The sequence below is a fragment of the Rhincodon typus genome, chromosome 2 (genome assembly GCF_021869965.1).
Source record: "Rhincodon typus isolate 14 chromosome 2, sRhiTyp1.1, whole genome shotgun sequence".
NCBI lineage: Eukaryota > Metazoa > Chordata > Chondrichthyes > Orectolobiformes > Rhincodontidae > Rhincodon > Rhincodon typus.
In genome coordinates this window covers 99,065,923-99,092,649 of record NC_063333.1, presented here as the reverse complement: position 1 = coordinate 99,092,649, position 26,727 = coordinate 99,065,923, and the positions used below count along the sequence as shown (strand labels likewise).

The following is a 26,727-nucleotide window of genomic DNA, read 5'->3' as shown; positions in this document are numbered from 1 at the left end:
TCTAATTCAGATGTATTTCTGGAGACGTCAGTAGAATTCCAGTAAATTGGGTGGGGACCTTATTTAACTGGAACAAGCAAATATAGATGCTTATCATTTAACACCTTGTCAATTGGACTTGGGAGTTTTTTTATTCTGCCAAGTAACCTGTGGGTTAGTTTTGGGTTGCAGAGCTGTGGACAGTTTGGTGGGCAGTCTGAACTGGCAACAGCAACATTTTTGTTATTTCTGCATCCACAGAAATGAAATGTTTAAACATGATTTTTCTGATTGGCTGTTTTCACTTGCGGGACTTGAGCGTTGCTGATCATTTGTCACCCATCCCTAGTTGCCCTCGAGAAGGTGATTGTGAGCTGCCTTTATGAACCACTGCATCCTGTGTGTTGTAGCTCCACCCAATGCCATTAGGGAAGGGGTTTCAGGATTTTGACCCAATGACACTGAAGAAACGGAGATACATTTCCAAGTCTGGATGGTGAGTGGCTTGGAGAGGCACTTGAAAGTGGTAGTGTTCCAATGCATCTGCTGCCATTGGCCTTCTAGGTAGAATTGAATTGTGGGTTTGGAAGGTGCTGTCTAGAGATCTTTGGTGAATTTCTGCAGTGCAGCTTGGAGATAGTAGCAGCAATGTGTACTGAGTGTCAGTGGTGGAGAGAGTGCATGTTTGAGAATGTGGTGCCAGTCAAGCAACTGCTTTGTCTTGGATGGTGTCAAATTCTTGAGTGTTGTTGGATTTGCACTCATCCAGGCAAGTGGGGAATATTCCATCTAACTGCTGACGTGTGCCTTGTAGATGATGGACAGGCTTTGGGGAGTCAGGATGTGAGTTACTCAGTGCAGTATTTCTAGCCTCTGACCTGCTGTTGTAACAGTTGTGTTTCTATGTCAAGTCCAGTTGAGTTTCTGGCTAATGGTGACTCCCTGGATTGTTAATAGTGGCGGAAGTCAGTGGTGGTAACACCATTTGAATGTCAAGGCGCAGTGTTTAGAAGGCTACTGCAACGACACTGGGATAGGAACTCATCTCACGGATGAGGGCTCCTTGCTTGCTCTCTTGTACACACTCGCTTTATTCCTAAATAGGTGCTTACTGCATCCCTGCTGAGCCTTGCCTTTTTGTACATTGAGCCCACAGTCAAATCTTAAAGACTTAGAATGCTTCTGTGTTGTTTTGCTGTTCAGCGCAGAAGCAAAGCCAGGCCCTTTCTTGTGGTTGTCAGCACTCATCAGTCAAGGGTGTTGGCAGCACAGTGCGTCTCAGACCTATGGCATGTGCTGATAACTACATGACAAACTGCAAGTGCATGAACCATATGGTTCAGTCAAGGTGACTGTTGTCAGTCAGAAGATTCTGGAACACTCAGTAAAGGGCAGCATCTGCTCACAGTCCAGGGCCTTGAGCATGGCCAGTCATCCTCTTTAGACAGAGATAGCAGGAACTGCAGATGCTAGAGAATCTGAGACAACAAGGTGCAGAGCTGGACTGAAGAGCTTTCTGAAGAAGGGTCTAGGCCCGAAACGTCAGCCTTCCTGCTCCTATGAAGCTGCTGGGCCTGCTGTGTTCATCCAGCTCTACACCTTGTTATCTCATCCTCTTTAGACAGCCATTGTCGGGGACTCTATCTCACTGAAGTCCAGGGAGTGGGCCATGATCAGTCTGGCAGATCCAGTGCGAACATTCAGAGAATTCATGGATCATCAGTCAGGAATCTGTATGAACAACATTCCAGGAGAACAGACTCAATGGAAAAGGAGGTTCTGTCCTCTTATGTGCCAGGGGCACCCAGGAGTCAAAGAAGTTGATCCTGTGGGCAAGGCTAAGTACAAACATTTCTAATAGGACAAAATCTAAGCTTTCTCTACGGATATGACACAGACTACCATGTCTGCATACAAAGGAGAGTAATTTTTTCTCAGAAGGTATGGAAAGGGTATGTGAGAACGGAATAGTTATTTTAATAGGAGATTCCAATTAGCAAAATGTATTCTGGGGAAAAATCTAGTTTAGAACAAGAGAGGGTAGGCATGGACAAAGAACTGGTCATCCATTATAAACCCATCCACTTCTCATTCTTCATAGATTTCAATGAAGATCAAACAAAGCCTCCAGTGAGAGCTATTGCTGCCACTTTGCCATGATCAACACCAGTTCATGTAATGCACAACTGCTTCCTGACAATACATCAAGCATCCTGGGGCACAGCAAGCACTCTGGGAATCATGAATACTCAAAACCAGAAATTGGGTTTATAATATTATAACAATCAAATGCAAACCAAATGAATTTAGAGTTGCTTCACAACACTTGAGTAGAAAGTTAAATGAGACATATTTAAAGATATGCTGAACACTGAGGATACATGCACTACTAAAACAATTTACTCTGACAGATTGAACATAAATAGGTTTCTAAACAATTAGGTATAAACTAAGCAGGGAAGTTACTGTCTCTAAAACTTGCAAGGAGAAGAGAAAGGAGATTATTGAAATATAGGAAAATGTAGAAATATGATAATAGATTGATCAAAGAGGGTAAAAGTGGTACAAAAGCAGAGTTTAACCATCACAGTAAAAATAAATCCTTGAACTTCAAAAACAAGAGGAAAGATACAGATAGATCAAAAACTTCAGATGAGGACAAATGAATAATGGTAAATATTCTGAAGGGTGCCTTTCTGTCCCAAGTATTTGCAAAGAAAACAAAAGTAAAATCAATGAGTCTGATGTAAATGAGATCAAATCTTAGGCAGATTAAAAGACCTCAAGTCAAGTGACTGCTCAAGTGCAGCTTTCAGTTAAAAACCAAAAGAATTGCGGATGCTGTAAATCAGGAACAAAAACAAAGTTGCTGGAAAAGCTCAGCAGGTCTGGCAGCATCTGTGGAGGACAAAACAGAGTTAACGTTTCGGGTCCGGTGACCCTTCCTCAGAACTGATGGTGGCTGGGAAAACGTCAGTTTATATGCAGAAAGTAGGGAGGTGGGTGGGGTAGGGAGTAAACAATAGGATAGAGCCCAAAGAGAGAGAAAGACAGTTGGACAGACAAAGGAGTTGCTAACGATCAGGCTGGGTGGGTGAATAGTTGTTAATGGGGACTGTTAGTGACTAACAACAGTGGGTGTGTAATGGCAGGCTATGTGGTAACAAGGCCTGGTGTGTGGGGTGGGGGGCTGGGACATGGGAGAGTTTAGGCCCTAAAATTATTGAACTGAATATTGAGTCCGGAGGGCTGTAGGGTCTATTTTACAATAGACTAACATGCTTCAAAAGTTGGCCCGAATAGACATGGGTAAACAATAAAGATCATTCATCTTGCATCTGTTCTGTGCACCCTAATAAAATTGATGATCAGTTTTAACAATATCTTGCATTTATGTAAGCACTTCTAATGTAGAAAAATGCCCCAAAGCACTTTGAACAGGTATAAGAGACAAAGCCACACGGAGTAAATAAGAGAAATATTAGGAACAGTGGTCAAAAATTTGTGATAAATTGTGGGTCTTAATGGTGGCAAAGGAGAAGGAGCTGGGGACACAGTAAAGTTTAGGGAGAGTATTCAAAAATGTGAAACATGACCACCAAAGACAAAGTGAATGAGAGAGATGCGCAAGAAGCCAAAAAAAGACAGCAGGAAGTTCAGTGGAGGGTGCTGTTTGGCTGGAAGAGGTTACATATATTAGTAGGGAGGATAAGGTCAAAAAACTATTGAAATTCAAGGCTGTAAATGTTAGATTTGATGAGCATTTCAGAGGCAAGCAATGTTACAGCATTGGAAATGAGCTATCTGTTACAACAGAGATTATGTGGAATTAGAAACTCAATTTAATGTTAGGTAGGAGTGATTTGAGATGATTGGTACAATAATAATTCAATCCACAGCAGTCAGCATGGATTCACAAGGCAAGATGTCTTGGCAAACTGTTATGGTAGAATTTTATAGGGAGCAGAGTGATGTGGGCTGCTGTGAGATGTGTGACACATAAAGCAACAAGTGGCAAAGCTCATTTCAACATCATCATCATCATCTCACTCATTTTTTTATGCTTTTCACAAGCAGCAGGGCAAGATTCTCACCAAGCAGCAGCGGGACTCTAGTTGACACTAATGATTGTTTGTTAAATACATTGTTAATACCATAACTTGCCTCATTCATATTCACACTCCCATCTTGCCAAACTCAACAAGATAGACACTAGGAAAACTAGAGAAGAAAACGAAAGGTGTACCTGAAGGATTCAGCTCACCTCTCTGTTGGCTGCACCCGAACCACAGCCCTGGGCATAATACATGGGCACCAGCCACATTCATTCCACTTCCATGGACATGGGCATATGTCAGCCCGTCATGATCATCTTCTCATTTCTCGTATACACTGACAATGCATTCTTGAAACACAGACTTGCATTGCAGGGCACACCAACAGCTTCCATTGAAAGGCCTCAGTAGGGACAATTTGCATACTAGAACAGTTAGCCAGTTCACAGTCTGGACATGTTCACTTGCTGTTTTAGTACTTTCTCCTTAAGAGCCTATTTGCTTGCTCACAACAACCCTACATTGCTGTGCCAATTAGCATAGGCACAAAAACAGGCAGCCTGTCTTGCTGCTGAGCAGTCCTCAGTTTTGGGAGTGTACATCTTGTTTTTGGCAGTATGCCACATCAGTCTGTGACCTGCTCCATGTGCCAGGAGTTTATGCGGCAAATACACTACATGTAGGCAGCCAGCCATGTATCCAACTCTAAGGGTTGTAATCCTCAGTGATCCTCACTGTAATCCTCCATGGTGTCAGGGGTCCCAACATTGGGTCTTGGTCTGTGCCTTTGCAGTCCAGGGACTGAGTCCATTGGCTCTGTAGCAGTAAGTCTGTGGTTTAGGGCTCATGCAGTTGTGGAGACATGTAGGGAGCAATCAGGGTTCTAGGCGTATATTGCCGGGGCTGACTGGTCATGTTGGTTGAGGGGAGTGGACCAGAATAAATCCATCAGGTTCATCCTCAGAAATTGTGTGCAAGTGGTGTGAAATGACTGAGAATGATAACAGTGTCAAGGAGAGAGTTGCAGTGGAATGAAGAGTGGTTCTTGGTCATTTGGTGGGACATGCATCCTATAGGAGTGGTCACAGTCTTCTCCTGTGAGGGCCAGGCTGAGGAACCTGGTATCAGGCACACCTTCACACCTTCATCTCTCTGCCCTTATATGGGCAGTCATTTCCTGTAGTGAGAAAAAGTGGGGGAGATTGAGTGAGATTCTGGCTGTTAGTGCATGTGGGGAATAGATAGTGAGATGCTTCGAGAGATTGAGGGCGTAGATTGGAGGGCATGATGAGAGAGTGTGAACTTGGTGAGTGAGTGATGCCAGATGTTGCAGACAATAATGATAGCTATGTAGCAAGGGTCTTGATGGGAGTTGGGTGTAATAACAGAGAGACAGTGCATGTGAGGTGGCAGAGAGATGAGTGTGGTACTTACACTGTTGGAGCAGAAAAGGTTATTGACCTTCTTTCCTCACCCATGGCTGTTCCTTGCGCTGTGAAGTCTGCAATGACAAAGGTGGCGACCTCAGACCAGGCTGGCAAAGCCTTCCCTGCCAATCCTCTGGGAAAAGGACAGCACTCCTCTGTGCCACCCCATCCTGCAGGATATCCAAGTCCCTGTCACAGCATCACAGTGCCATCTTCTCCTTCTCTAACACCTTCTGACTCTGTTTGTGACTGAGTTCGTTTAGAATGCCAGTACTTAGAATCCCTACGGTGCAAAACAGGCCATTAAGCCCATCAAGTCCACACTGACCTTCTGAAGAGCATCCCACCCAGACTTACCTCATAATTCCCATGGCTATCCCACCTAGCCTGCACATCCCTGGACACTATGGGCAATTTAGCATGGCCAGTGCACCTACCCTGCATACCTTTGAACCATGGCAGGAAACCCACGCAGAGAATGTGTAAACTCCACACAGACAGTCACCCGACGGTGAAATCGAACCCTGGTCCCTCACATTCTGAGGCAGCAGGCTAACCACTGAGCCACTGTGCCACACTTGTCACAGGTGCACAGTTGCATGTTAAAGATAGTGCAGGCACAAGGAAAGCCAGTCTTTCAGCAGGTATCGCTGAGCAGCATGTTGTTGTGGGAACAGCGTGTGATAAGATGGGATGGAAACCAGACATTAGAGCCACCATAGAGGCAGGGTAAGCAAGTTAGGAGACAGGTTTCATAAAATACTGTGAGAGAACGTGCTAGACCCAGTGATGGGAAACACTCCAAAAAAACTTTAAAAAATTCAGACTTAGCCAAAAAAAACATAAGATTCATAGGTCTTTAACTTTTTCAAGGAAGTAACATTTCAAGCAGACAGTAGAAAATGTCATAATATGTTGAATTAGATTTATAAGAGGCATTTGACAAAGTTCCACATGACAGGCTTTAATGTTAACTTCAAAACATTAATTATTACAGCAAATCCTAAGGAAAAACAAAACAATGAGAATGGGTAGAAAACAATAAGGGCTAGATTTTAACGGAGGTGGTGGGAAGGATATGTGGGAAACTTCCTGACTCAGCAGACCTATCTCCTTTAGAAAACTGCCAGGCCTCCATACTTTAATTTTGGGGATGCAGCAGGAGGATGGGATTCAGGCTTGCTATCACTGTTGGAAGTTCAGAGATGGCCACAGAAAAAGGCATGTCTCTTAACCCTGGTTAGAAGGCCATAAGAAATAGGAAGAAAAATAGACCTTCAGCCCCTCAAGCCTGCTCCACCATTCAATAGGATCATGGCTGATCCAGTATTCCTCAGATCCACTTCCTGCCCTTTCCCCATAATCCTTGATTCCCCTACTGATCAAGAATCTATCTGTTTCAGCCTTAAATGTATACAAGGACTGTGCCCCCTTAGCTGTCTGTGGCAAGGGCTTCCAAAGAGTCTAACCCTCGAGAGAAGAAATTCCTGTTCATCTCAGTCTTGAATTGGTGCCCCTTTATTCTGAGACTTTGCTGTCTGGCCCTAGACTCTCCCATGAGGGGAAACGTTTGCTCATCATTCACCCTGTCAAGTCCCTTAAGAATCCTATGTGTTTCAAAGAGATCACCTCATTGTTCTAAACCCCAATGGTAGAATCACAATCTGTTTAGTCTTTGCTCCAAAGACAATCCATACACACTGGGGATCATCCCGATGAATGTTTTCTGAACTGCCTCTAATGAAATGATATTTTTCCTTAAATGAGGGGACCCAAACTGCTCACAAAACTTCAGAATAAAAACCAAAAGAACCATGGATGCCGTAAATCAGGAACAAGAACAGAAGTTGCTGGAAATGCTCAGCAGGCCTGGCAGCATCTGTGAAGGGATAAAACAGAGTTAACGTTTCGGGTCTGGTGATCCTTCCTCAGAATTTCTGAGGAAGGGTCACTGGACCTGAAACGTTAACACAGTACTTCAGATGTGGTCTCACATCTTTAGTATTAATGAGATGTTTGAAGTATCTTCCACCGTAAAAACTGATACAAAATATCTATTTAACTCTTTTGCTATTGCCTTGTTCTGCAAAATTGTCTCCCCGGATTCATTTTCTAAGGAGATTATGTTCACTTTGACCTCTCTCTTTTTATATATTTAAAGAGGCTCTTATTGTCAGTTTTTATATTCCTCACTAGTTTGCCCTGGTAGTTTATTTTCTCTGTCTTTAATACCTTTTTAGACCTCATTTGCTGGATTCTGAATTTATACCAGACTTGGGGGTGATCAATGTCTGTTTTTTCTCCTATGTGCTTTTTCTTTAAACTTTATGCTGTCCTTAACTTCCTTGGTTAGCCGTTGGATTATCACGCTCTTAGAATCTTTCCTCCTTACTGGGATGTATATTTGCTAAGAACCATGAATTGACTCCTAAAATGTCTGCTACTGCTTGCTTACAGTCATTCCCACCAATCTCTGCGCCTAATTAATTTTAGTCAACTGTATCCTTATTTCATTGTAATTTCCTTTACTTGTGTTAAATGTGGTTGTTTCTGATCCAGGTTTCTCACTCTCAAACTGAACATTAAATTCCATCGTGGTGTTATGATCACTACTATACAGGCGATTTTTTAGTCTGGGCTTCTATGTATCCTGTTAATATATTCCTTACAAACTATGAACTAAAAAAATGAGCAAAAAACATCTCTTCCCCTCTGTACTGAATTCCTGCACTGCTCTAAAATCCTGGATCTATATACTCACTGTGTCTCACTCTGGATGTGACCTCTCCTTCCTGACCATGTGAGCCTTCCCTCTCATAAATAGAGCTGAAGTGAGCTGAGATGACTGACATTAGTTAAACTTCAAAAGTAATTAGCACCTATTGAAGACCTATTCAGGCTTCAGGTGATTGACTGATAACTGTCCCTCAGTCAGCTACCTTTTTAATCTTTAAACAAAGACTAGTGAATTTTAATGTTTAAAAATGGAAAAGAAAAAGAAAGATTTACCTGTTCTATTCCCATGCTGCTCCTAAATACCTGAACTACATACTGTTTTAGACTGTTTCTCATTCCGGATGTGATCTCTCCTTCCTGACCATGTGAGACCTGCCTGTAGTTCTCTGAATCATTAGCCTAATTATAATGTAGACTGTTAGGTCCTCCAATCTCAATCCTTCAATTCTGCACTCGCCCTCTGTGTCATTTTCATGAACCCTCGTATTCCCCATGCCCCTCCATTACCACCTTCTAAATATCAAGGCGAGCAGACCACTGGAGCCATCTAATGACGAAAAAAAAATCAAACTTCTAACAATCTAAGTGGGCTCTCACTCCTTACACTTGAAATTTGAAAGAAAAATCTCATTCATTGAGCCCAAACAGCAAAACTAAATTTCCCCAAATAATCATTATATTGTAAAAGCAGAAACTTTTGTTCACTAACCATGTCAAAGGTATAATTTAATAACCTCTTAGAACTGACAAACAAAATATGAACTCAGCTCCCTGTTGAGATAAGTGGCTTTGGAGCTTTTGAAACTCAGCCAAGCATATGTCATAGGAATAATTGTAATAAGAATTCTTGAGAAATATCAATACTGAAACCTATTAAAACTGTAGACAGAGATGGCTAATGTTATTTCTAAGCTACACTCAATGATCTGTCAATCAGTATACTCTGGCAGTGGGTGCCTGCTTTTTCACTTTAACTGAAAGCTGCAATCTGTTATTTTCTTACATTTTTAAAGGGCTGTGGATTTAAATCATTTCCAATCATGTCATTCCAACAAATGTTAGGTCTACACTAGACAAGCATTTGTGCCTTCTCTATAAAATCTCAGCTTTCATATAATGCTTTAGTCCTTTGGAACAGCCCAAAGTGAGTCTGTTAGGACCCAGCACCAATTTCACATGGCCTAGAATATGTGGATTTCCCACCCGTCCAATTCATTCCCATCCTCCTTCTGCCTTCTAGCATAAATTTGAATCACCCATGGTAAATATCTGTTTTAAACATTTTTACAAGAGTCGTATAAGAGTCGTGAATATCTTGAATGAGGTCCTGAGGCTTAGTGTTGGGATCATAACAATTTCTAACTTGTGCAAAAAGCTGAATTCAGAAACTCAACTCAAATTGGCCAAATTTGTACACCCTGACAAACAAAGGAGTGCAGTGGGATTGAGGGAAGCGGTTTAGAAGTCACAGAATGAATTGAATGCAGGTCAGAGGAACAAGGGCAGATGAAATTTAATACAGGCAGTTGTCAAGTACATGTGCCACTTTGCCTTTGCCTTTGCCTTTTATTCTTACCTATGTAAAAGATTTTGGAATTGCCAAAGATCAAAGTGAAAATGATCTTGTTTTAAAGGCTGAATATGTATAATCATTAACGTGTTACAGCAATCAATAAAACCAACAGAATGTTGAACTAAAATAAAACAAAGAACTGCAAATGCTGCAGATCTGAAACAAAAGCAGAAATTGCTGGAGAAATTCAGCAGATCTGGCAGCATCTATGGAGAGAAAGCAGATTTATCGTTTCGAGTACAGCAACCCATTTTCAGTCATTTTGAACTATAAACGCAAACGGCACCGTTGCCACACCACATCTGGACTGCTTTATCTAATCCTGGTTCCCAAGGCTGAAGGAACACAGGCATGCATTTGCAACAGTCAAGAGGATGCTGATCTTTGCTGTAAAGGGAAAACTTATAGAAATGTGGACATTTCAGCCTGGAAATTATATCCAAAGGGAGAAAGAGAAGGCGATTAAACTGAATGATTCATGTGGAAGGAAACTTGATAGTATTTCTTTAAAGCTGCAACATTCTATACTTCAGTTGATACACGTGTCCGGTTCAGAGGTGCTCCATTGTGTGTGTGATATGTTGTGCTTTCACATTCAATTTAAAGATCTGGATTACAGAATCAACCACTTTATTAAAACAACACCATGTAATTTATTTTTGCCAATATTTAGACACAATGGATTGACAGATAGCCCTGTTTATTTATGAAAAGCATGTTTATAAGTAGCCAGTGAATAAAGAAATCCCTGCTAGCTCTTGTGTTCAGTATTAGTGTTAATGGAAAATGCAATGATATTTTCATCCACTTTGCTGTTCTGAGCATCTTTCATTCAGGGCATTTCTGCTTAGTCCAAAAATGTCTTATGCAGTTAGAAGCAAGTAATATCACAGGGGCCTTGTAGAGTGCTTCAGGGTTCATTGCCAGCATCTTCCAACTGCTGTGCACCTCCTGTTGCCTGACTGATTTAAGTAAGTTGAGTTCCTAATTGCATTTTTGATAGTATATATTGTGATTTTATTTTGCCTGCGCACTGCCCATGTTTAATGCTGGTATTTGTCATTAAAAGTGGCATGTGAACATTGTTTCCACTATTGCAGCCCTCATTATGAGGTTAATTGGCTGTTAGTCACTCTGTAAACATTAGCAACACTCATTAGCGCTCAGTGGAAACTCTGTGCAAGTGATAAATATACCACTTATGTACATACAAAATCTCAGTGTTAAATCAGCCCAAACTGTATGTAGGAGAATTCAGGCTAAACCATCTAGATGAATATAGTCACTTTGTTTTCACTGTTATTTAGTCCATAATATTCCTTTTACTAATAATTTATAACAATCACTGTTGCTCAGTTCATGAGTGCATTGCTAACTGCAGTAATGAACCACAGTGGTCAATTTGATTCCTGAATTTACTGATCTCTGATGTAACGATAATAGGGATGCTACAATGCGACCCAACACAACTTGGTAAAGGGAGGTGGGTAAATCAGCTTGGGTTCTTGCTTCAAATTACTCTCCAGCAAGCCCTCCCAAAAATAAGTATATGTGAGTGTCATATAGAGGAAAACATTTCCTCTCTAATAATTTCTTCAGTTGAATAACCTGCAAATACTCATTGTCAGAGCTTGCTTATGCAGAATGGTAACATTGTCTAAACACCAGAGGTCAGCACAGACCCACAGAACATATGAACTAGGATTAGATGTAGGCCACTCGGTCCCTCTGCCTTTACTGCCATTCAATAAGTTCATGATTGATCTGATGACTCCACCTTCCTGGGAGCCATTCACCTCCTCACTTATCAAGAAATCATCTACCTCTGCCTTAAAAATATTCAAAGTCTCTGCTTCCACTTCCTTTTTGAGGAAGAAAGTTCCAAATACTCATGACCCTTAGTGAGAAATAAAATCTCCCCATCTCTGTCTTAAAAGGGTGACCCCTTATTTTTAAAGAGTGACCACTAGTACTGGATTCTTCCAAAAGGGGAAACATCCCCTCCACATCCATCTTGTCAAATCCATTAAGGCCTTATGTTTCAATCAAATTGTCTTTTACGCTGCTAAGGTCTAGCAGGTACAGGCCTAACCTGTCCAACCCTTCCCCATCAGGCACCCTCCCCATTTGAATGACTTCTCTGAACTGTTTCCAATACACTTATGTCCTTCCTTCAACAAGGAGACCAATACTGTAAACAGTACTCCAGATGTCCTCTCATGAATGTCCTGCATAACTGAAGAATAACTTGCCTATGTTAAGTGATTAATTCCCCTCAAATTAAATAATTCTATTAGCTTTCCTTATTACTTGCTATCCCTGCATATGAGCCATTTGTGATTCATGCACTCAGATATCTTTCTGCATCTCAGCTCTGTAATCTGTCACCATTTAGATAATATACTTTTTTTTACTCTTCCAAGCAAAATGATGAATTTCACATTTTACCACATACTCCATTTGCCAAATCTTTGCTTGCTCACTTAATCTGACTGTATCTCTATAGCCTCCTAATGACCTTTCAACAACCTGCTGTCCCCACTATCTTTGTATCATCAAGTTTAGCAACCGTACCTTCAGTCCCTTCAACCAAGTCATTTACATGAATTTTAAAATGTTGGGATCCCAGCACTGATTCCTGTGACACACCATTCATTACATTGTGCCTACCAGAAAAAGACCAAATTTATGCCTACTTTCTGCTTCCTGTTAGCTAGACAATCTTCTATTTGTGTCAATTTAATGCCCCATATGATGTTTCTATTTTCCACAACAGTACCCCATATGGTTGAGTATATTTAAGTGTTATAATTCAACTAATAGATTTGCACGTAGGTATTCTCTTTGCCTGTCTTTAGTTAAGACCGGTATAAAGTTTATATTTTTGTCTCATTCCGTCTCTGGTATTGCCTCATGGATCAAAGCTGGCAGCAGCTTTGCCCAAATCAACTTCAAGGCCAAAGAGTTCAGAATTCCACAAATCAGAGGTCTTCTTATAAGATATGTGTCTGCCTGCCTTAGCTGTTAATGTTCTTGTTCATTGGTCAGATTTTTTTAGTGTACTCTCATATTTTGTGTTTATATTCCATTGCCATTCTGAGGGAATTTAGCTTTGCTGAAATTGTCAAGTATTTTATGATGTTCTAAACTAGAGTTTGAGGTTCCTGTTCTGCTGGGATACTCCCCTTCAGGATAAATTTCTGACACACTGACACACTTTTCCATTCTCTTTGATTCTACACCAATTGCAACCCATTTCCCTGGTTTTGTGATCATTCACTATTCAGGCTTGGTCTCCTGGCGGGATGGAGTAACCTACCAAATTTTATGTTGTTCCCATTTCCTGAGTTCCCAATGATCTGGATCTTGGAAAGATAGCAGAACACAGGTCAGTGATGAGTAATTGTGGTGTCCACAGGCATATCTAAGACTTGGCCTTGGCCTGGAATAAACAAGAGTTTGACAAATGCATGAAATGACACAGATTTTCAAAGTTGTCTGTTTTCAGTTGGTCTCTACAGTTTCTCTCCTGAGCAGTTTTTCAGCATCACATCTGGAATTACTGAAGTTAAGTGACCCATCCCTGACCCTGATTGCTTTCATAGAGTCGAGAGCAAGGTCACTACACACTGGGATTGTGACTCCACTGCGTTGACTGCAACAGTCAGATCGGGACATCTTAGCTCTGTTTTTCATATTTCTCATTTTCAATTGTTACCAAAATCCCATATATTAAAAAATGATGTATAAATAGTTCTTATTTACTTAATTTGATGACCATTGGGAAATAGCAAAGTCATATGACTGTAATTTGCTTCTATGCTTTTCTTTCAGTTTCACATGAAATAATATCAGGTATGAAATGATGGTTGTATTTTTCCTCAATTCCTATCTTGAACAGTGGAAAGATTGTCTCGGACAAAAACGGCAGAATAGTTCCAAATAAGCAGATTACTTTAAAAATAAAGGAACTTAACAAAATAAATATGCACATATTTTTGCTGAGTTCTTATAACACAGAATTTGCTACTTGAATTTCACCTTTGAAAATGTAACACATATTTTTCCAGTGGCATTCATTTCAATATGATTATCTTTTTCTTAACTTTAGGGACACAACATTTTTGCTAACCTTTCATCCAAAGACTACAGTGATTTGATGCAGCTGCTAAAACAAGCTATCCTATCCACTGACCTCATGCTTTATTTTGAGTAAGTTTTTCTATTACAGATTAAATGCAACACAAATATTCCACACAGGTTAATTATAGTTCATGTTATTAATGCACTACAATTTAATGATTGTACCATTTTGCCAGCTTGATAGCTAGTTGTAAAGTTAGTAGCACTCTTGCCTGTCATTCAGATAGTTCAAGTCTTATTTCAGCACATAATCTGGGCTAGCACTTCATCAAAATACGTATTGCCGTATTTGAAATGCAATCTTTTGGATAGGATCTTAAACTGCAACTCTATTCATGGGACTATGAATGGTCTCCTGATACCATCACTTAATATCATTCGAGCATTCAATCCATTATTACCCCCTCTGCATATAATAACAGTGATTGAACTTCAAAAATAATCCATTGGTTTTAGAGTAATTTGCAATGTGACAAGGTACGGTATCAGCACAGGTTCTTTCTTCTTTCTGTTTGTTTTGTGACTTGTAAATTTGCACACCTACAAAGGGGATCTGTAGAAAAGTGAGAACTGCTGGAATCACTCAATGTTCTACCAGTACCTATAACCATGCACAAACTCCCAAAGAGAATTTGTGTGTCAAGGTGATTTGCTCTGAAGTGTTTCTTCCTCAAGCTATATTTTAACAGTTATTTAAAAGCTTATAATTTATTGAATTAAAGGTACTAAGGAGATTAACAAGTTATTTGACCAAGTTTATTGCTGTATTATGCATGAACTTTATCAGATGTACTAATTATAATAGGCTGGTTCAATTTGGTCTGTATTACTGGTCATTTGTATTTTTAGTATGTTAAAGTAAGCATTTTAAAACCGGTTTCATTTAATCAAATAATTAGCAGATTGCTCATATATCAGCATTTATTGCTGACTGAAGCTAATTAGATGCCAGCAGTTATATGGCATACTCAGTTGTTGGTTTGTTGGAATGTGCTAATTTCCCCAAGTGTAGTATATCAACCGTGTGTAGAATTGTAATGCTACATTGCTACCCAATATAGATACAGTAAAACATTTCCTCTTTCTCATTTAAATGCAGGCAGCGCACAAAGTTCTTTGAGTATGTAATGTCTGGGGAACATAACTGGCATCTTGAGAAGCACAGAGAAATGTTGAGGTAACCCAGGATTCTGAATTTGTTTCATCTTTTGCTCATGTACTATGTGTTTGCAATACTTTAATAAATTCTAAGCAATATGTCAATGGTAAACAAAATCTTGTTTAATTTCTTACATGAAAGGCAGTATATAAATGCAAGTTGTATGTGTTGGTTTCACATCAAATGGTGCATTTGCTGGCAGGGGGATCCATGGGGAGACAGAATCCCATTACCCAGTTTCTGTAGGAATTTGATCAATTATAGTTGTGGATAGGATGAACATTAGACCCAATCTGAAAACTTACAATTTAAAGTTCATTTACAAATGCCTCAAATTTTGGGTATTTGGAATTTGAAGAGACACATCCCTTTTTAGTAATTATTACAACACATTTGCTCAGCCAAGTCATGAATCAAGTGCTATACGTGAGTATTTTGAATTTGGTCTACATATGTCATGGACACCTCCATCTTGATGGCCCTTATGGTCAACTTATTGAGTGCTTGGCTAGTTGAATAAGTGTTGTTGGCGATGACTGCTAAGTTAACTGGTGAGCAGGAGGCAACAGCTACCAACATTGCTGACTCTCTCGGTTCCAGGGATTTATGTTGCTTTAGTGGGTTCTTTATGAGAATAGAAAGCAAGCATCCATCAATAGTTCTCAAATGATTCAGTTTCAGAGTTCTGTTGACATCAATAAATGATTTGAGTTTCAGGCTAATAGGGGATAACATTGGAACCACTCAACTACTTTCATGGTGACTTTCCCAACTATGATCTTGTATGTCCTCTATGGAAAACTGCAGGCTTTTTAAAAATAATGAAATTCTGGATGATAGTCAAAATTGCTGACAAATGAGATTAAGAATTATTTGCATCCATAATGTCTTATTACATGAATTGGGGAAAATGACTTGTGCAACCTGGTATAAAGTTTTTTTCTGGTGCTTTACTCCTCGGATTCATCAACCAGCCATGCTGTGTATCCAAGAGACAGCTAACCATAGCAACAGTAAAATAATAGGATTCAGTAATAGTGCTTCTATTGAACAGAAAATGTAATGAAAAAATCCAGAGGAGAGGGAAAAAAGTACATTGTTCCAACAGAAAAGAGCAAATAAATTATAATAAAGCATTTAAAATGTTATTGTAATGATCAAGCTCAAATTGTTCCAGCATTTCTTACAGGCACATTCAATTTCATTTGTCATGAATAGCCATGAGATGACTACTGCATTTTATTTTGACAACATCAGATCTATGCTGATGACAGCGTGTGATTTAGGCGCAGTTACAAAACCTTGGCAGATCTCACGGCAGGTGAGTACTAGAAGCCTATATCCATTATGATGTGGCATAAGAAGTGCACTAAAGCTGTACTACTAACAGACTTAAAGTCATACATTTGTTTTCAGTTTTCCTTTTATATTCTTAAGTTCCCTTATTGCTTAAAAGTAGCTTCAGAATATAAAAATAGAAATTGCTGGAGAAATGCAGCAAGTCTGGCAGCACCCATGGGGAGAAAGCAGGGTTACCGTTTCAGAACTGGTTCTGAAGAAGGGTCACTGGATCCGAAACGTTAACTCTGCTTTCTCTCTGCAGGTGCTGCCAGAACTGCTGAGTTTCTCCAGCAATTTCTGTTCTGTTTCCAATTTCCAGCATCTGCAGTTCTTTGGCTTTTTTTTTAAAGCTTCAGAATATCATTATTTTTAGTCATTAATAATTGAACAACATTGGCCACTAAGTGCCAAGAAAAGTGACATGCATAAATTATGGAAGGAAAACATTATATTTGAGTAGGACTTTAACAATGATTTAGTTTAGCCCCCAATGTATACTGTTTGCAAGATTGATAATTTATCATCACCTATTGTGCTATAAGTACATTTTGCTCCTGTTGCAAAAGCTAATGTTCAATATGGGTTTTTATACTGGTATAGTTACAAATGTTCTTTTATTAAATTGTCTCTCTTCAAATGTGGTGTTGTCACTGTTACAATGCAAATTTGTATTTTTATTTGTGCCACTAATGTTAGTTAACCCTGCTTCACTGCTTTAACAAGACAATACCAAACTTCCCCTTTTCCTCCCATGATTTGACCATGCGTACAATAATGCTGACGTTCACAAAATGAAGGGATAAAATGTCCAGAAAGAGGCTGTTGTCCTCAATAAAGCAAATCGGCAGGAGTCCATGATGTTGGTCTGCTTTTGGAACGTGTACATTTATCGTGTTATATAAAGTATCCAAGGAACAAGATGAATGACCCAGATAAAGATGAACTTTAAAACTTATATTTCAAGACTATTAATTTCAAACAAAGTATGAAAGTAACAAATGCAAATTAAAATTTGAATGTTAAATTGGACTGTGATGAAAGTGCAATATTTTACTCAGTGACAAAAAGTTTGCTCTTATTGCTACAATAACACACACATTACCCACTTTGGAACATCTTCTCTTCTCACACTGCCAAAGAATGTATATATATCCTGAGCTCTTCCAGGAACCATCCCTATTGCGTTTTGATATTTCAAAATTTTCATAGTGCCCTCGGCATGAGCAATAAGCATCCACTCAATATCATAATGTGGACATCAAGTACAGAAAATATCCTAAATTAATTACTGCACCTTGTAAATTAGATAAAGAAAAGTAATTGCTGTTTGAGATATTGCACCTAATCTCATTCAGGATGACAGAAAAATGATTTATTCTTTTTGTGCATTATGAAGCAATCTGTTTAACTATACCAGAACCTATTTACATATGCAACATTGCACAGTTCTATTTACACAACTAATGATTTCTGTGCAATAAGGTATCGATTTTCAAATGTTGCTCTTTATTAAAGGGAAATTATTATTGTCACAAGAGGCATAAAGAACATCACCACAATTTCATCACGAGCAACAAGATGGCATTTTTGGAAGAGTTCAACATAAATCACAACCCTTTGCTGTATGTTTGACAAACATGCATGACCATTTTGAGAAAACTGCGAGATTGGTCATACTTCCTTGTGTCTGCCAAAGTGACTATTAGGAATGTGTGCTCTGTGCACGGTTTCTGTAAAATAGTCCTACTTCATCACTAAACCTGTCATGAAGATAGGTAGCTCTTAAAGCAATTGAAGCACAAGTTTCAATTCTGCATCTGTGCCAGATATAGAAAAATTGTAGTTGTAGCAGAATCCACAAATGACTGGACAAAACATAGGTCACTACTAATCTTATTTTTCCTGGCCAGAAAGGCAGGTAACATAGCACAGAGTGAGATACTGTGCATGAATTTGGCTTGTCATTTTAGAACTGCTACCATTATGTAGTCTAGTCAATCTGAAATCAGTCCAGATAAGTTTCTAAAGCATTTGTATTTATGTATTGTAGGTAGCTGAATTGGTGACCAGTGAATTCTTTGAACAAGGGGACAGAGAGAGGGTTGAACTAAAGCTAACACCAGCTGTAAGTATTAATTTTTAAATTTAGGTTTTTTAAAAAAATGCCATGACTTTATTTTTCTGTTATCTCCAATCACTCATTCTATTAAGGTAACTGCAGACTTGCAACATTGATATATGTTTTTTAAAAATAATTAAAGATAGGTTATGTAATAATGACCCGAAGTCTGATCTTCATTTAGCTTTTCAGTAAATGCTTCAGTTATTCTCCATGGGATATTTAGTGCTGAATTTGATCAAAAATTGGTTGTGTCAATTTCAGAGAGATTCATGGAAGGTTTTTCTGTGTGAACTCTTGCAAGTTACCTCACATAATTTTCCGCTGTTCACCTCATTATGTATGCACCTACACCTGGATGATGCCACACTTGCACTATCCTACACTTGCCAGTGGCTTAAGTACTCATCATTGCCAGAACCTTCTGGAATTTGTGCCGCTAAGCCACATTTAAACATGCGCAACCCCAGGCAACAGAGGACCCCATGGTGTAGGTCATTAAAGTGCAGAAGCAGACAGAAGAATAGCAGACAAGTTCGTCAGTAGCATTCAGGAAACTAACTTGAAGGCTGTGCAGCAACATTATCTGCAACATGCTGCCTGAGATGTGCAATCATCTGGTTGCCTCTGTGGAAGGGTTGAAGGCTGCTACGAAGATCCAGGTCGAACACACACTGTCTGGTGGATATATGCACAGATCTACAGTCTATCATTCTAATCACTGATGCTCAGCAGAGGAGGAAGCACATATGAGACCCCGAGAAATCTCAGGACTGTCCAGGGGAACCTGGTCTCTCCAATCCTGCCTGAATTCCAGTAAACTTTACTGTAAATAAGTTATCGCATTTATCAATAAATGTTTATTTTTCATCGTGAGTTCTGTGAGCAATTGCCATTGTAGATACTGCTATAAGAATGAAGATAAAGATGCTAGCCATTCTTCATGACTATGCAATGTTCTAACCTGCCTGAACAACAGCTATCCCTTCCATAGTAACTATACTAACATGAAATTTCAAGATGATTGAATGAGAAAGCATCAGATGTTGTGAAGTCTTTCATCAGTGTGTAACCTTAACTTTTGTTAAACAACAGGATGAACATAACATCAAACTGGTGCACTGCATTTGTAATTTTGATTATACAGGGGATGCTCTCTGCAAATTCCAGAAGTTTACAGTCAGAGAAAGAAGTTGAATGAAGCTCACAGTGAAATGCTGCCTGTGATGCATAGGCTGATGCTGTTGTGCTGCGGGATCCTGAAGGGGTTGTTCATCTCAAGAACCCATTTCTCATTGTCTTAATCAATACAATGCTGCGGTTCTCCCAAGTCCTTATTGACAATTCCATCGCGTTGTGATTCCTTCAGTTGTCTGGAGCACAGAATCAAGATTTATGTGGTGTGGCTCATCTGAATGGTACAGCAGTGAAACCCCAGAAATGACCTGCATGAGAAGCTGATGTGGAACAAGCCCCTTAAGGCCCTTGTCAGCTCCAGTGGAAGGAAGCATGGAATTACTGATACTCTACACATCATAACATGGCATTGTAATTGCTCCTGTAAACAGGGCATTGCCACAGTGCCATTGCCTGTCTCTCAACTGCAAGGCATTCCATGAAAGATGAGTGACTATGCAAATGCTGAATGGTCATGAGGACACCAGAGGCTGGCAACTCCATACTGGGACGTTGCTCCAAATGTGCTGGAGGTTGTTGATGGTCCTGACCACATGGTGTAGGCCATGAAAGTTTGGAAGGCGATTGCAATTGTTGAAACTATGGTGAATATTTACAGCTTGCCTGATATTACTTGTGCTTCATAGCGACTAGTAGGATTAATTTGTAATGTTGAATGATATTGCCAAGATTCCTTGTGGTCAGTAATTTTAGTTAACAGAGTAATTTGATGGATGAGGTCCAAATACAGAGATATATGTAAACACATTTCTTGAACATGAATTGTATGAGTGTCTGTTTAATGTGATTGCCTCTTGAAGGGCCTCACATCACACAAAACTAGAGCTTACTTCCTCAGAGAGAGAATAAAAAAGTACTCTTCCCATTCCAAGTTTGATGGCAGCCATTTTCCATTTTGATTGAGCACTGGGCATTTGGATGAGGATGGAAGGCAACAAAGATAGCATTACACAGAGTGTATCACAGGCTCAGTCTCTCAGTCTTGGTGACCTCTCAAAACTTCATGTTCTTTTCAGCATTACCGTCCCTTTCAACATCTTTAACTTTGATCTTCCTGACGTTCCCACCCAACTCTTCTATTGAACTGTCCATCTCCCCATTTAATCCCCTGGTCCCCGGGCATACAACTCAGTATGCCAAACATTGTTATGCACTGTCCGCCATTGAAGTCAAGGAGGTGGTTGATAACCATTGATAACCAAATACACACCCAGCAGCACCCCTTATCATTGCCATGCTCTTATCATCTCCCCCCTTTATATGTTGAGCTGCCCTAGGAGTGTATTCTGAAATGCTGGGGGACAGCTAACCAAGATAGAAGCCAAAGGATCAACTAGCTAGCTGGAAATATCAGGTACACGCTCTGACTTTCATACTGGGAATTGTTGCCATCTAGGGTGGAGTCTTATTAGGTTCTGAGTATTGTGGACAGTAGTGAGATGAAAGGTAGAATTGGACAAGATGTTGAATGAGGTCCATCTTGACGTCAAGATCAACTCATGCACCTTGTGTGAATTTCTAAAACAGCATAGAGCCACGCAACAGTAAGTTTACACTTGACGCTAGTTATTATTTGTCGAACATCTTGTTAGCAGTCATACTTACCACAGTTTGTTTTAGAACCAGAAACCAGAGCTAGAGTTTGGTGGGTTCAACACATATTAGCTTGCTGTGAAAAAAAACCCTCCATTTTGGAAACCAAGCACCAACATTTTGAGCATACTCCATTGGCATCAGCTGCATACATCCCACATCCATGGACACTGGCATGCAATGTGTCCCAGCCTCTTATGAACCTGTAACAGGATGTTTGTGCACTTCAATGATGGACCTTGGCTGCACAGGTGACTTTCATTAAAATGCTGCAGCAAGAGCATTATGTGCTCAGGGACATGCACCCAGCTCATGAACTGGACCTGGCTGCATCTCTGGGCGCTTTACTCTCTCCACTCACCGTCATAGCACTCTCTCACTCAGAGCCCAACTGAATGCTTGCAGCTACTGGACTTGCATTGGCTTGCCATGCCTTTTTGTGCATTGCCCTCTCAACAGAGATACCAGGCTTATATTACTGTCTCGCTGTGCCATTTGGAGTGGATCAAAGCTAGGAAGCAAGCTTGACAACTGTCAGCAAGCCTCAACCCAGTCAAGGGACCCTGCTTAGGACAGTTACAGTCAGGGTCATTTGCTGAAAAGTGTGACAAGCCAATTGGAAGGCACCTCTCCATCTATCTCAACTGTGTCTGCTCTACTGTTAAATATTCTCACTTATTACCACAGATGAAAGCAGATGTACACTGTTACTGCTGGTGCAGGCGGGTGGTTTCCTGGTTGAATGAGTAAGCCACACACTTGGAGCATTAATGATTAGTGGGATCACAGATTGTATTGGGTGGGGGCAAGCGGGGAAGATGTTGCATGGATTATTGAGAAGGGCAGAGCACAAGCCTGGGTGGGAGCTGGGTCCAGTATCAGAGAGAGATTTTGTACCTGAGGTTTGAATAGCAAGATGAAAAACTCACTGGAAAACAGTGAGAGATCCAGTTGCATGGATGTACATCTCATTATTACCTGTCCACCTCATTTCTGCGCCGTTTGGTGTTCTCCCTACAGCAGAAAGAAACTAGGGGCTGAATCATATGGTTTTTAGGCTATGTGTGAGTCTTTTCAAGTCTGGCGGAGTGATTCTTGCTGTGAGATTGTGTGGGTTTTATTGCTGTATCTTAAAAAAGCTCACTGCATTAGGAGGTGTTTCTGTCCTTATGGAGACTATCACATCTGATTTCTGTCCCATCTTACCACACACCGTTCCGAGAACAACTCAGTGGAGATTTCGGAATTGACCAGCATCCCTGGTGCTGGTGCCATATTTAAAGGGCCATTGTGGATCTGAATAAGCAGTCGTAGCCTGGAGCTGCCCTGCACAATTCTTGTTCTGTGCCCTGGGCATGGCAGACAGGAGAAATCGCACCTTGCTTTGCGTGACCAGCCTTGGAGCTCCTACTGAATTGGATGGTCACAGTCAGGACTTCCTTTTCCCCTGTTACCAGCAGTAGTGATCATAATACCAGGTGGTGCCAGCTTGGTCTGAGGTTGGCAACCAGGCAAAAACAGTCTCAACCATCTGGAGGATTGCTCAGCATGGGAAGTAGGTAAATGTCCTTAACCGTTCTGCCTCCCAAAGCTTAGGTGGGAAATTGAGAAGAAAAATTCTTGACATTGAGAATTTCATTTCGCTGATTCCACCATATTTTTCCAACTACTTCAGAGTCACCCAGGGGCTGGGAAAATTCTGCCCATAGGGTCACAGTTTCTACCCAAAATTCAAATATGCATTGGTTTTAAAAGGTAGTTAATTGGCATATATTTGTATTACTTTATCAAGGAATACATTATCTAAGAAATGTGAAATTTATTTTAGTTCATCAATCAATTTGAACTGAAAGTAATTAAGAATTATTCAAAGATAGTAAGAACTGCCGATGCTGGAGTCTAAGATAACAAGGTGTGGAGCTGAAGGAACACAGCAGGCCAGGCAGCATCAGAGGAACAGGAAAGCTGCGTTTTGGGTCGGGACCTTTCAGAAATGGGGGAGGGAGAAGGGGGCTCTGAAATAAATAGAGGGGGGAGGTGGGGCTGGGAAGGTAGGTGGGATGGTGGTAGGTGAGTACAGATAGGCAGTGTAGGGGATTGTTCAGTGAGGTGGGAGGACCAGTTAGGTGGGAGAGAAAATGGACAGGTCAAGGAGGCAGGGCTGAGAGGGAGGGTTGATCATGGGATGAGGCCGGGGTGGGGAGATTTTGAAGCTCGTAAAGTCTACATTGAGACCATTGGGTTGTAGGCTCCCAAGGCGGAATAGGAGGTACTACTCCTCCATTTTCCGGGTGGCGTCGTTGTGACACTGGCGGAGGCCCATGATGGACATGTCGTCCAGGGAGTGGGAGGGGGAGTTGAAGTGGTTCGCAACTGGAAGGTGTTGTCGTTTGTCGCAAACCGAGCGCAGGTGTTCCACAAAGTGGTCTCCGAGTATCCAGTTGGTCTCGATGTAGAGGAGGCCACATTGGGAACTTAAATTCCCCGTGCGAATGGCCTAAAAGCCCTCCGCTTCGTCCTCTTCCGTAGGTCCAACCAGTCCCCCTCCACTGACACCCTCATCCGTTTAACTGAACTCGTCCTCACCCGTAACAACTTCTCCTTCAACTCCTCCCACTTCCTACAGACTAAGGGGGTGGCCATGGGAACCCGCATGGGCCCAAGCTATGCCTGCCTCTTCGTAGGGTACGTGGAACAGTCCCTCTTCCGCAGCTACACCGGCACCGTCCCCCACCTCTTCCTCCGTTACATCGATGACTGCATCAGCACTGCCTTGTGCTCCCACGAGGAGCTTGAACAGTTCATCAACTTTACTAACACCTTTCACCCCAACCTCAAGTTTCACCCAATACAACTTAACCTGGACCATCTCTGATACCTCTCTGTCCTTCCCGGACCTCTCGGTCTCCATCTCTGGCGACCACCTTGAAATTGATATCTATTTCAAGCTCCCACAGCTACCTAGACTACACATCCTCTCACCCACCTTCCTGCAAGAATGCAATCCCCTACTCCCAATTCCTCCACCTCCGCCGCATCTGCTCCCAAGATGAGGCATTCCACTCCCGAACATCCCAGATGTCCTTGTATTTCAAGGTTACTGAGGGAAGCGAGAGAGGAAATAGCTGGGGTCTTAACAAATATCTTTGCAGCATCCTTGAGCACTGGTGAGGTCCCGAAGGACTGGAGAATTGCTAATGATGTCCCCTTGTTTAAGAAGGGAAGCAAGGATAATCCAGGTAATTATAGACCAGTGAGCCTGACGTCAGTGGTGGGGAAGCTGCTGGAGAAGATATTGAGGGAAAAGATCTATTTACATTTGGAAGAAAATGGGCTTATTAGTGATAGGCAGCATGGTTTTGTGCAGGGAAGGTCATGTCTTACCAACTTGATAGAATTCTTTGTGGAAGTGGCAAAGTTGATAGATGAGGGAAGGGCTGTAGATGTCATATACATGTACTTCAGTAAGGCATTTGATAAGGTTCCCCATGGTAGGCTGATGGAGAAAGTGAAGTTGCATGGGGTCCAGGGTGTACTAGCTAGATGGATAGAGAACTGGCTGGGCAACAGGAGATAGAGTTGTAGAGGAAGGGAATTTCTCAAAATGGAGAACTGTAACCAGTGGTGTTCCACAGGGATCTGGTTTGGGACCACTGTTGTTTGTGATATACATAAATGATCTGGAGGAAGGTATAGATGGTCTGATTAGCAAGTTTGCAGATGACACTAAGATTGGTGGAGTAGCAGATATCGAAGGGGAATGTCGGAGAATGCAGCAGAATATAGATAGATTGGAGAGTTGGGCAGAGAAATGGCAGATGGAGTTCAATCCAGGCAGATGCGAGGTGATGCATTTTGGAAGATCCAATTCAAGAGCAAACTGTACAGTAAATGGAAAAGCCCTGGGGAAAATTGATGCACAGAGAGATCTGGGTGTTCAGGTCCATTGTACCCTGAAGGTGACAACGCAGGTCGATAGAGTGGTCAAGAAGGCATACGGCGTGCTTTCATTCATTGGACGGGGCATCGAGTACAAGAGTTGGCAGGTCATGTTACAGTTGTATAGGACTTTGGTTCGACCACATTTGGAATACTGCGTACAGTTCTGGTCGCCACATTACCAAAAGGATGTGGATGCTTTTGAGAGGGTGCAGAGGAGGTTCACCAGGATGTTGCCTGCTATGGAGGGTGCTGGCTATCAAGAGAGATTGAGTAGATTAGTATTATTTACATTAGAAAGATGGAGGTTGAGGGGGGAGCTGAATGAGGTCTACAAAATAATGAGAGCTATAGACAGGGTGGATAGCAAGAAGCTTTTTCCCAGAGTGGGGGACTCAATTACTAGGGGTCACGATTTCAAGGTGAGAGGGGAAAAGTTTAAGGGAGATATGCGTGGAAAGTTCTTTATGCAGAGGGTGGTGGGTGCCTGGAACGTGTTGCCAGCGGAGGTGGTAGAGGCAGGCATGATAGTGTCATTTAAGCTGTATCTAGACAGATACATGAATGGGCAGGGAGCAGAGGGATACAGATCTTTGGAAAATAGGCAACAGGTTCAGATAGAGGATCTGGATCAGCGCTGGCTTGGAGGGCCGAAGGACCTGTTCCTGTGCTGTAATTTTCTTTGTTCTTCGTTGACCGCAACTTCCCTCCTTCAGTGGTCGAAAACGCTCTCGACCGCATCTCTTGCGTTTCCCGCAACTCTGCTCTCACACCCCCTCCCCACAATAAAAACGAAGACAGAATCCCCCTTGCCCTCACGTATCACCCCATTAACTTCTGGATTCAACACATCATTCTGCGCCACTTCTGCCACCTGCGATCTGACCCCACTACGAAGGATATATTTCCCTCCCCACTCTTATCTGCCTTCTGGAGGGACCGCTCTCTCCGCGACTGCCTCGTCTGCTCCACACTTCCCACTAGCCCCACCACCCCGGCACCTTTCCCTGCAACCACAGGAAGTGCTACACCTGCCCCTACACCTCCCACCTCACCTCCATCGCAGGCCACAAAAAAACCTTTCACATCAAGCAGATGTTCACCTGCACATCCGCTAATGTGGTATATTGCATCTGCTGTTCCCGATGTGGTCTCCTCTACATCGGTGAGACCAAGTGGAGGCTCGGCGACCGCTTTGTGGAACACCTGCGCTCAGTTCGCAACAAACAACAACACCTCCCAGTCACAAACCACTTCAACTCCCCCTCCCACTCCCTGGACAACATGTCCAACCTGGGCCTCCTCCAGTGTCACAACGACGCCAGCCGGAAAATGAAGCGCCTGCTATTCCGCCTTGGGAGCCTACAACCCAATGGTCTCAATGTAGACTTTACTAGCTTCAAAATCTCCCAACCTGGGCCTCATCCCAAGACCCACCCTCCCCCTCATCCCCGCCTCCTTGACCT

At 41.6% G+C, this 26,727-nt stretch overlaps 1 protein-coding gene across 1 annotated transcript in view; it reads left to right on the top strand.

The window, feature by feature from the left end:
• Nucleotides 1-26,727, top strand: part of pde11al (phosphodiesterase 11a, like) — a 279,256-nt gene that overhangs the window by 226,158 nt on the left and 26,371 nt on the right. Inside the window, exons 15-18 of the mRNA XM_048614034.1 lie at nt 13,882-13,982; nt 15,013-15,090; nt 16,330-16,393; nt 18,464-18,538. Coding sequence (XP_048469991.1) covers nt 13,882-13,982; nt 15,013-15,090; nt 16,330-16,393; nt 18,464-18,538 — 318 coding nt within the window. The remainder of the gene's footprint in view (nt 1-13,881; nt 13,983-15,012; nt 15,091-16,329; nt 16,394-18,463; nt 18,539-26,727) is intronic.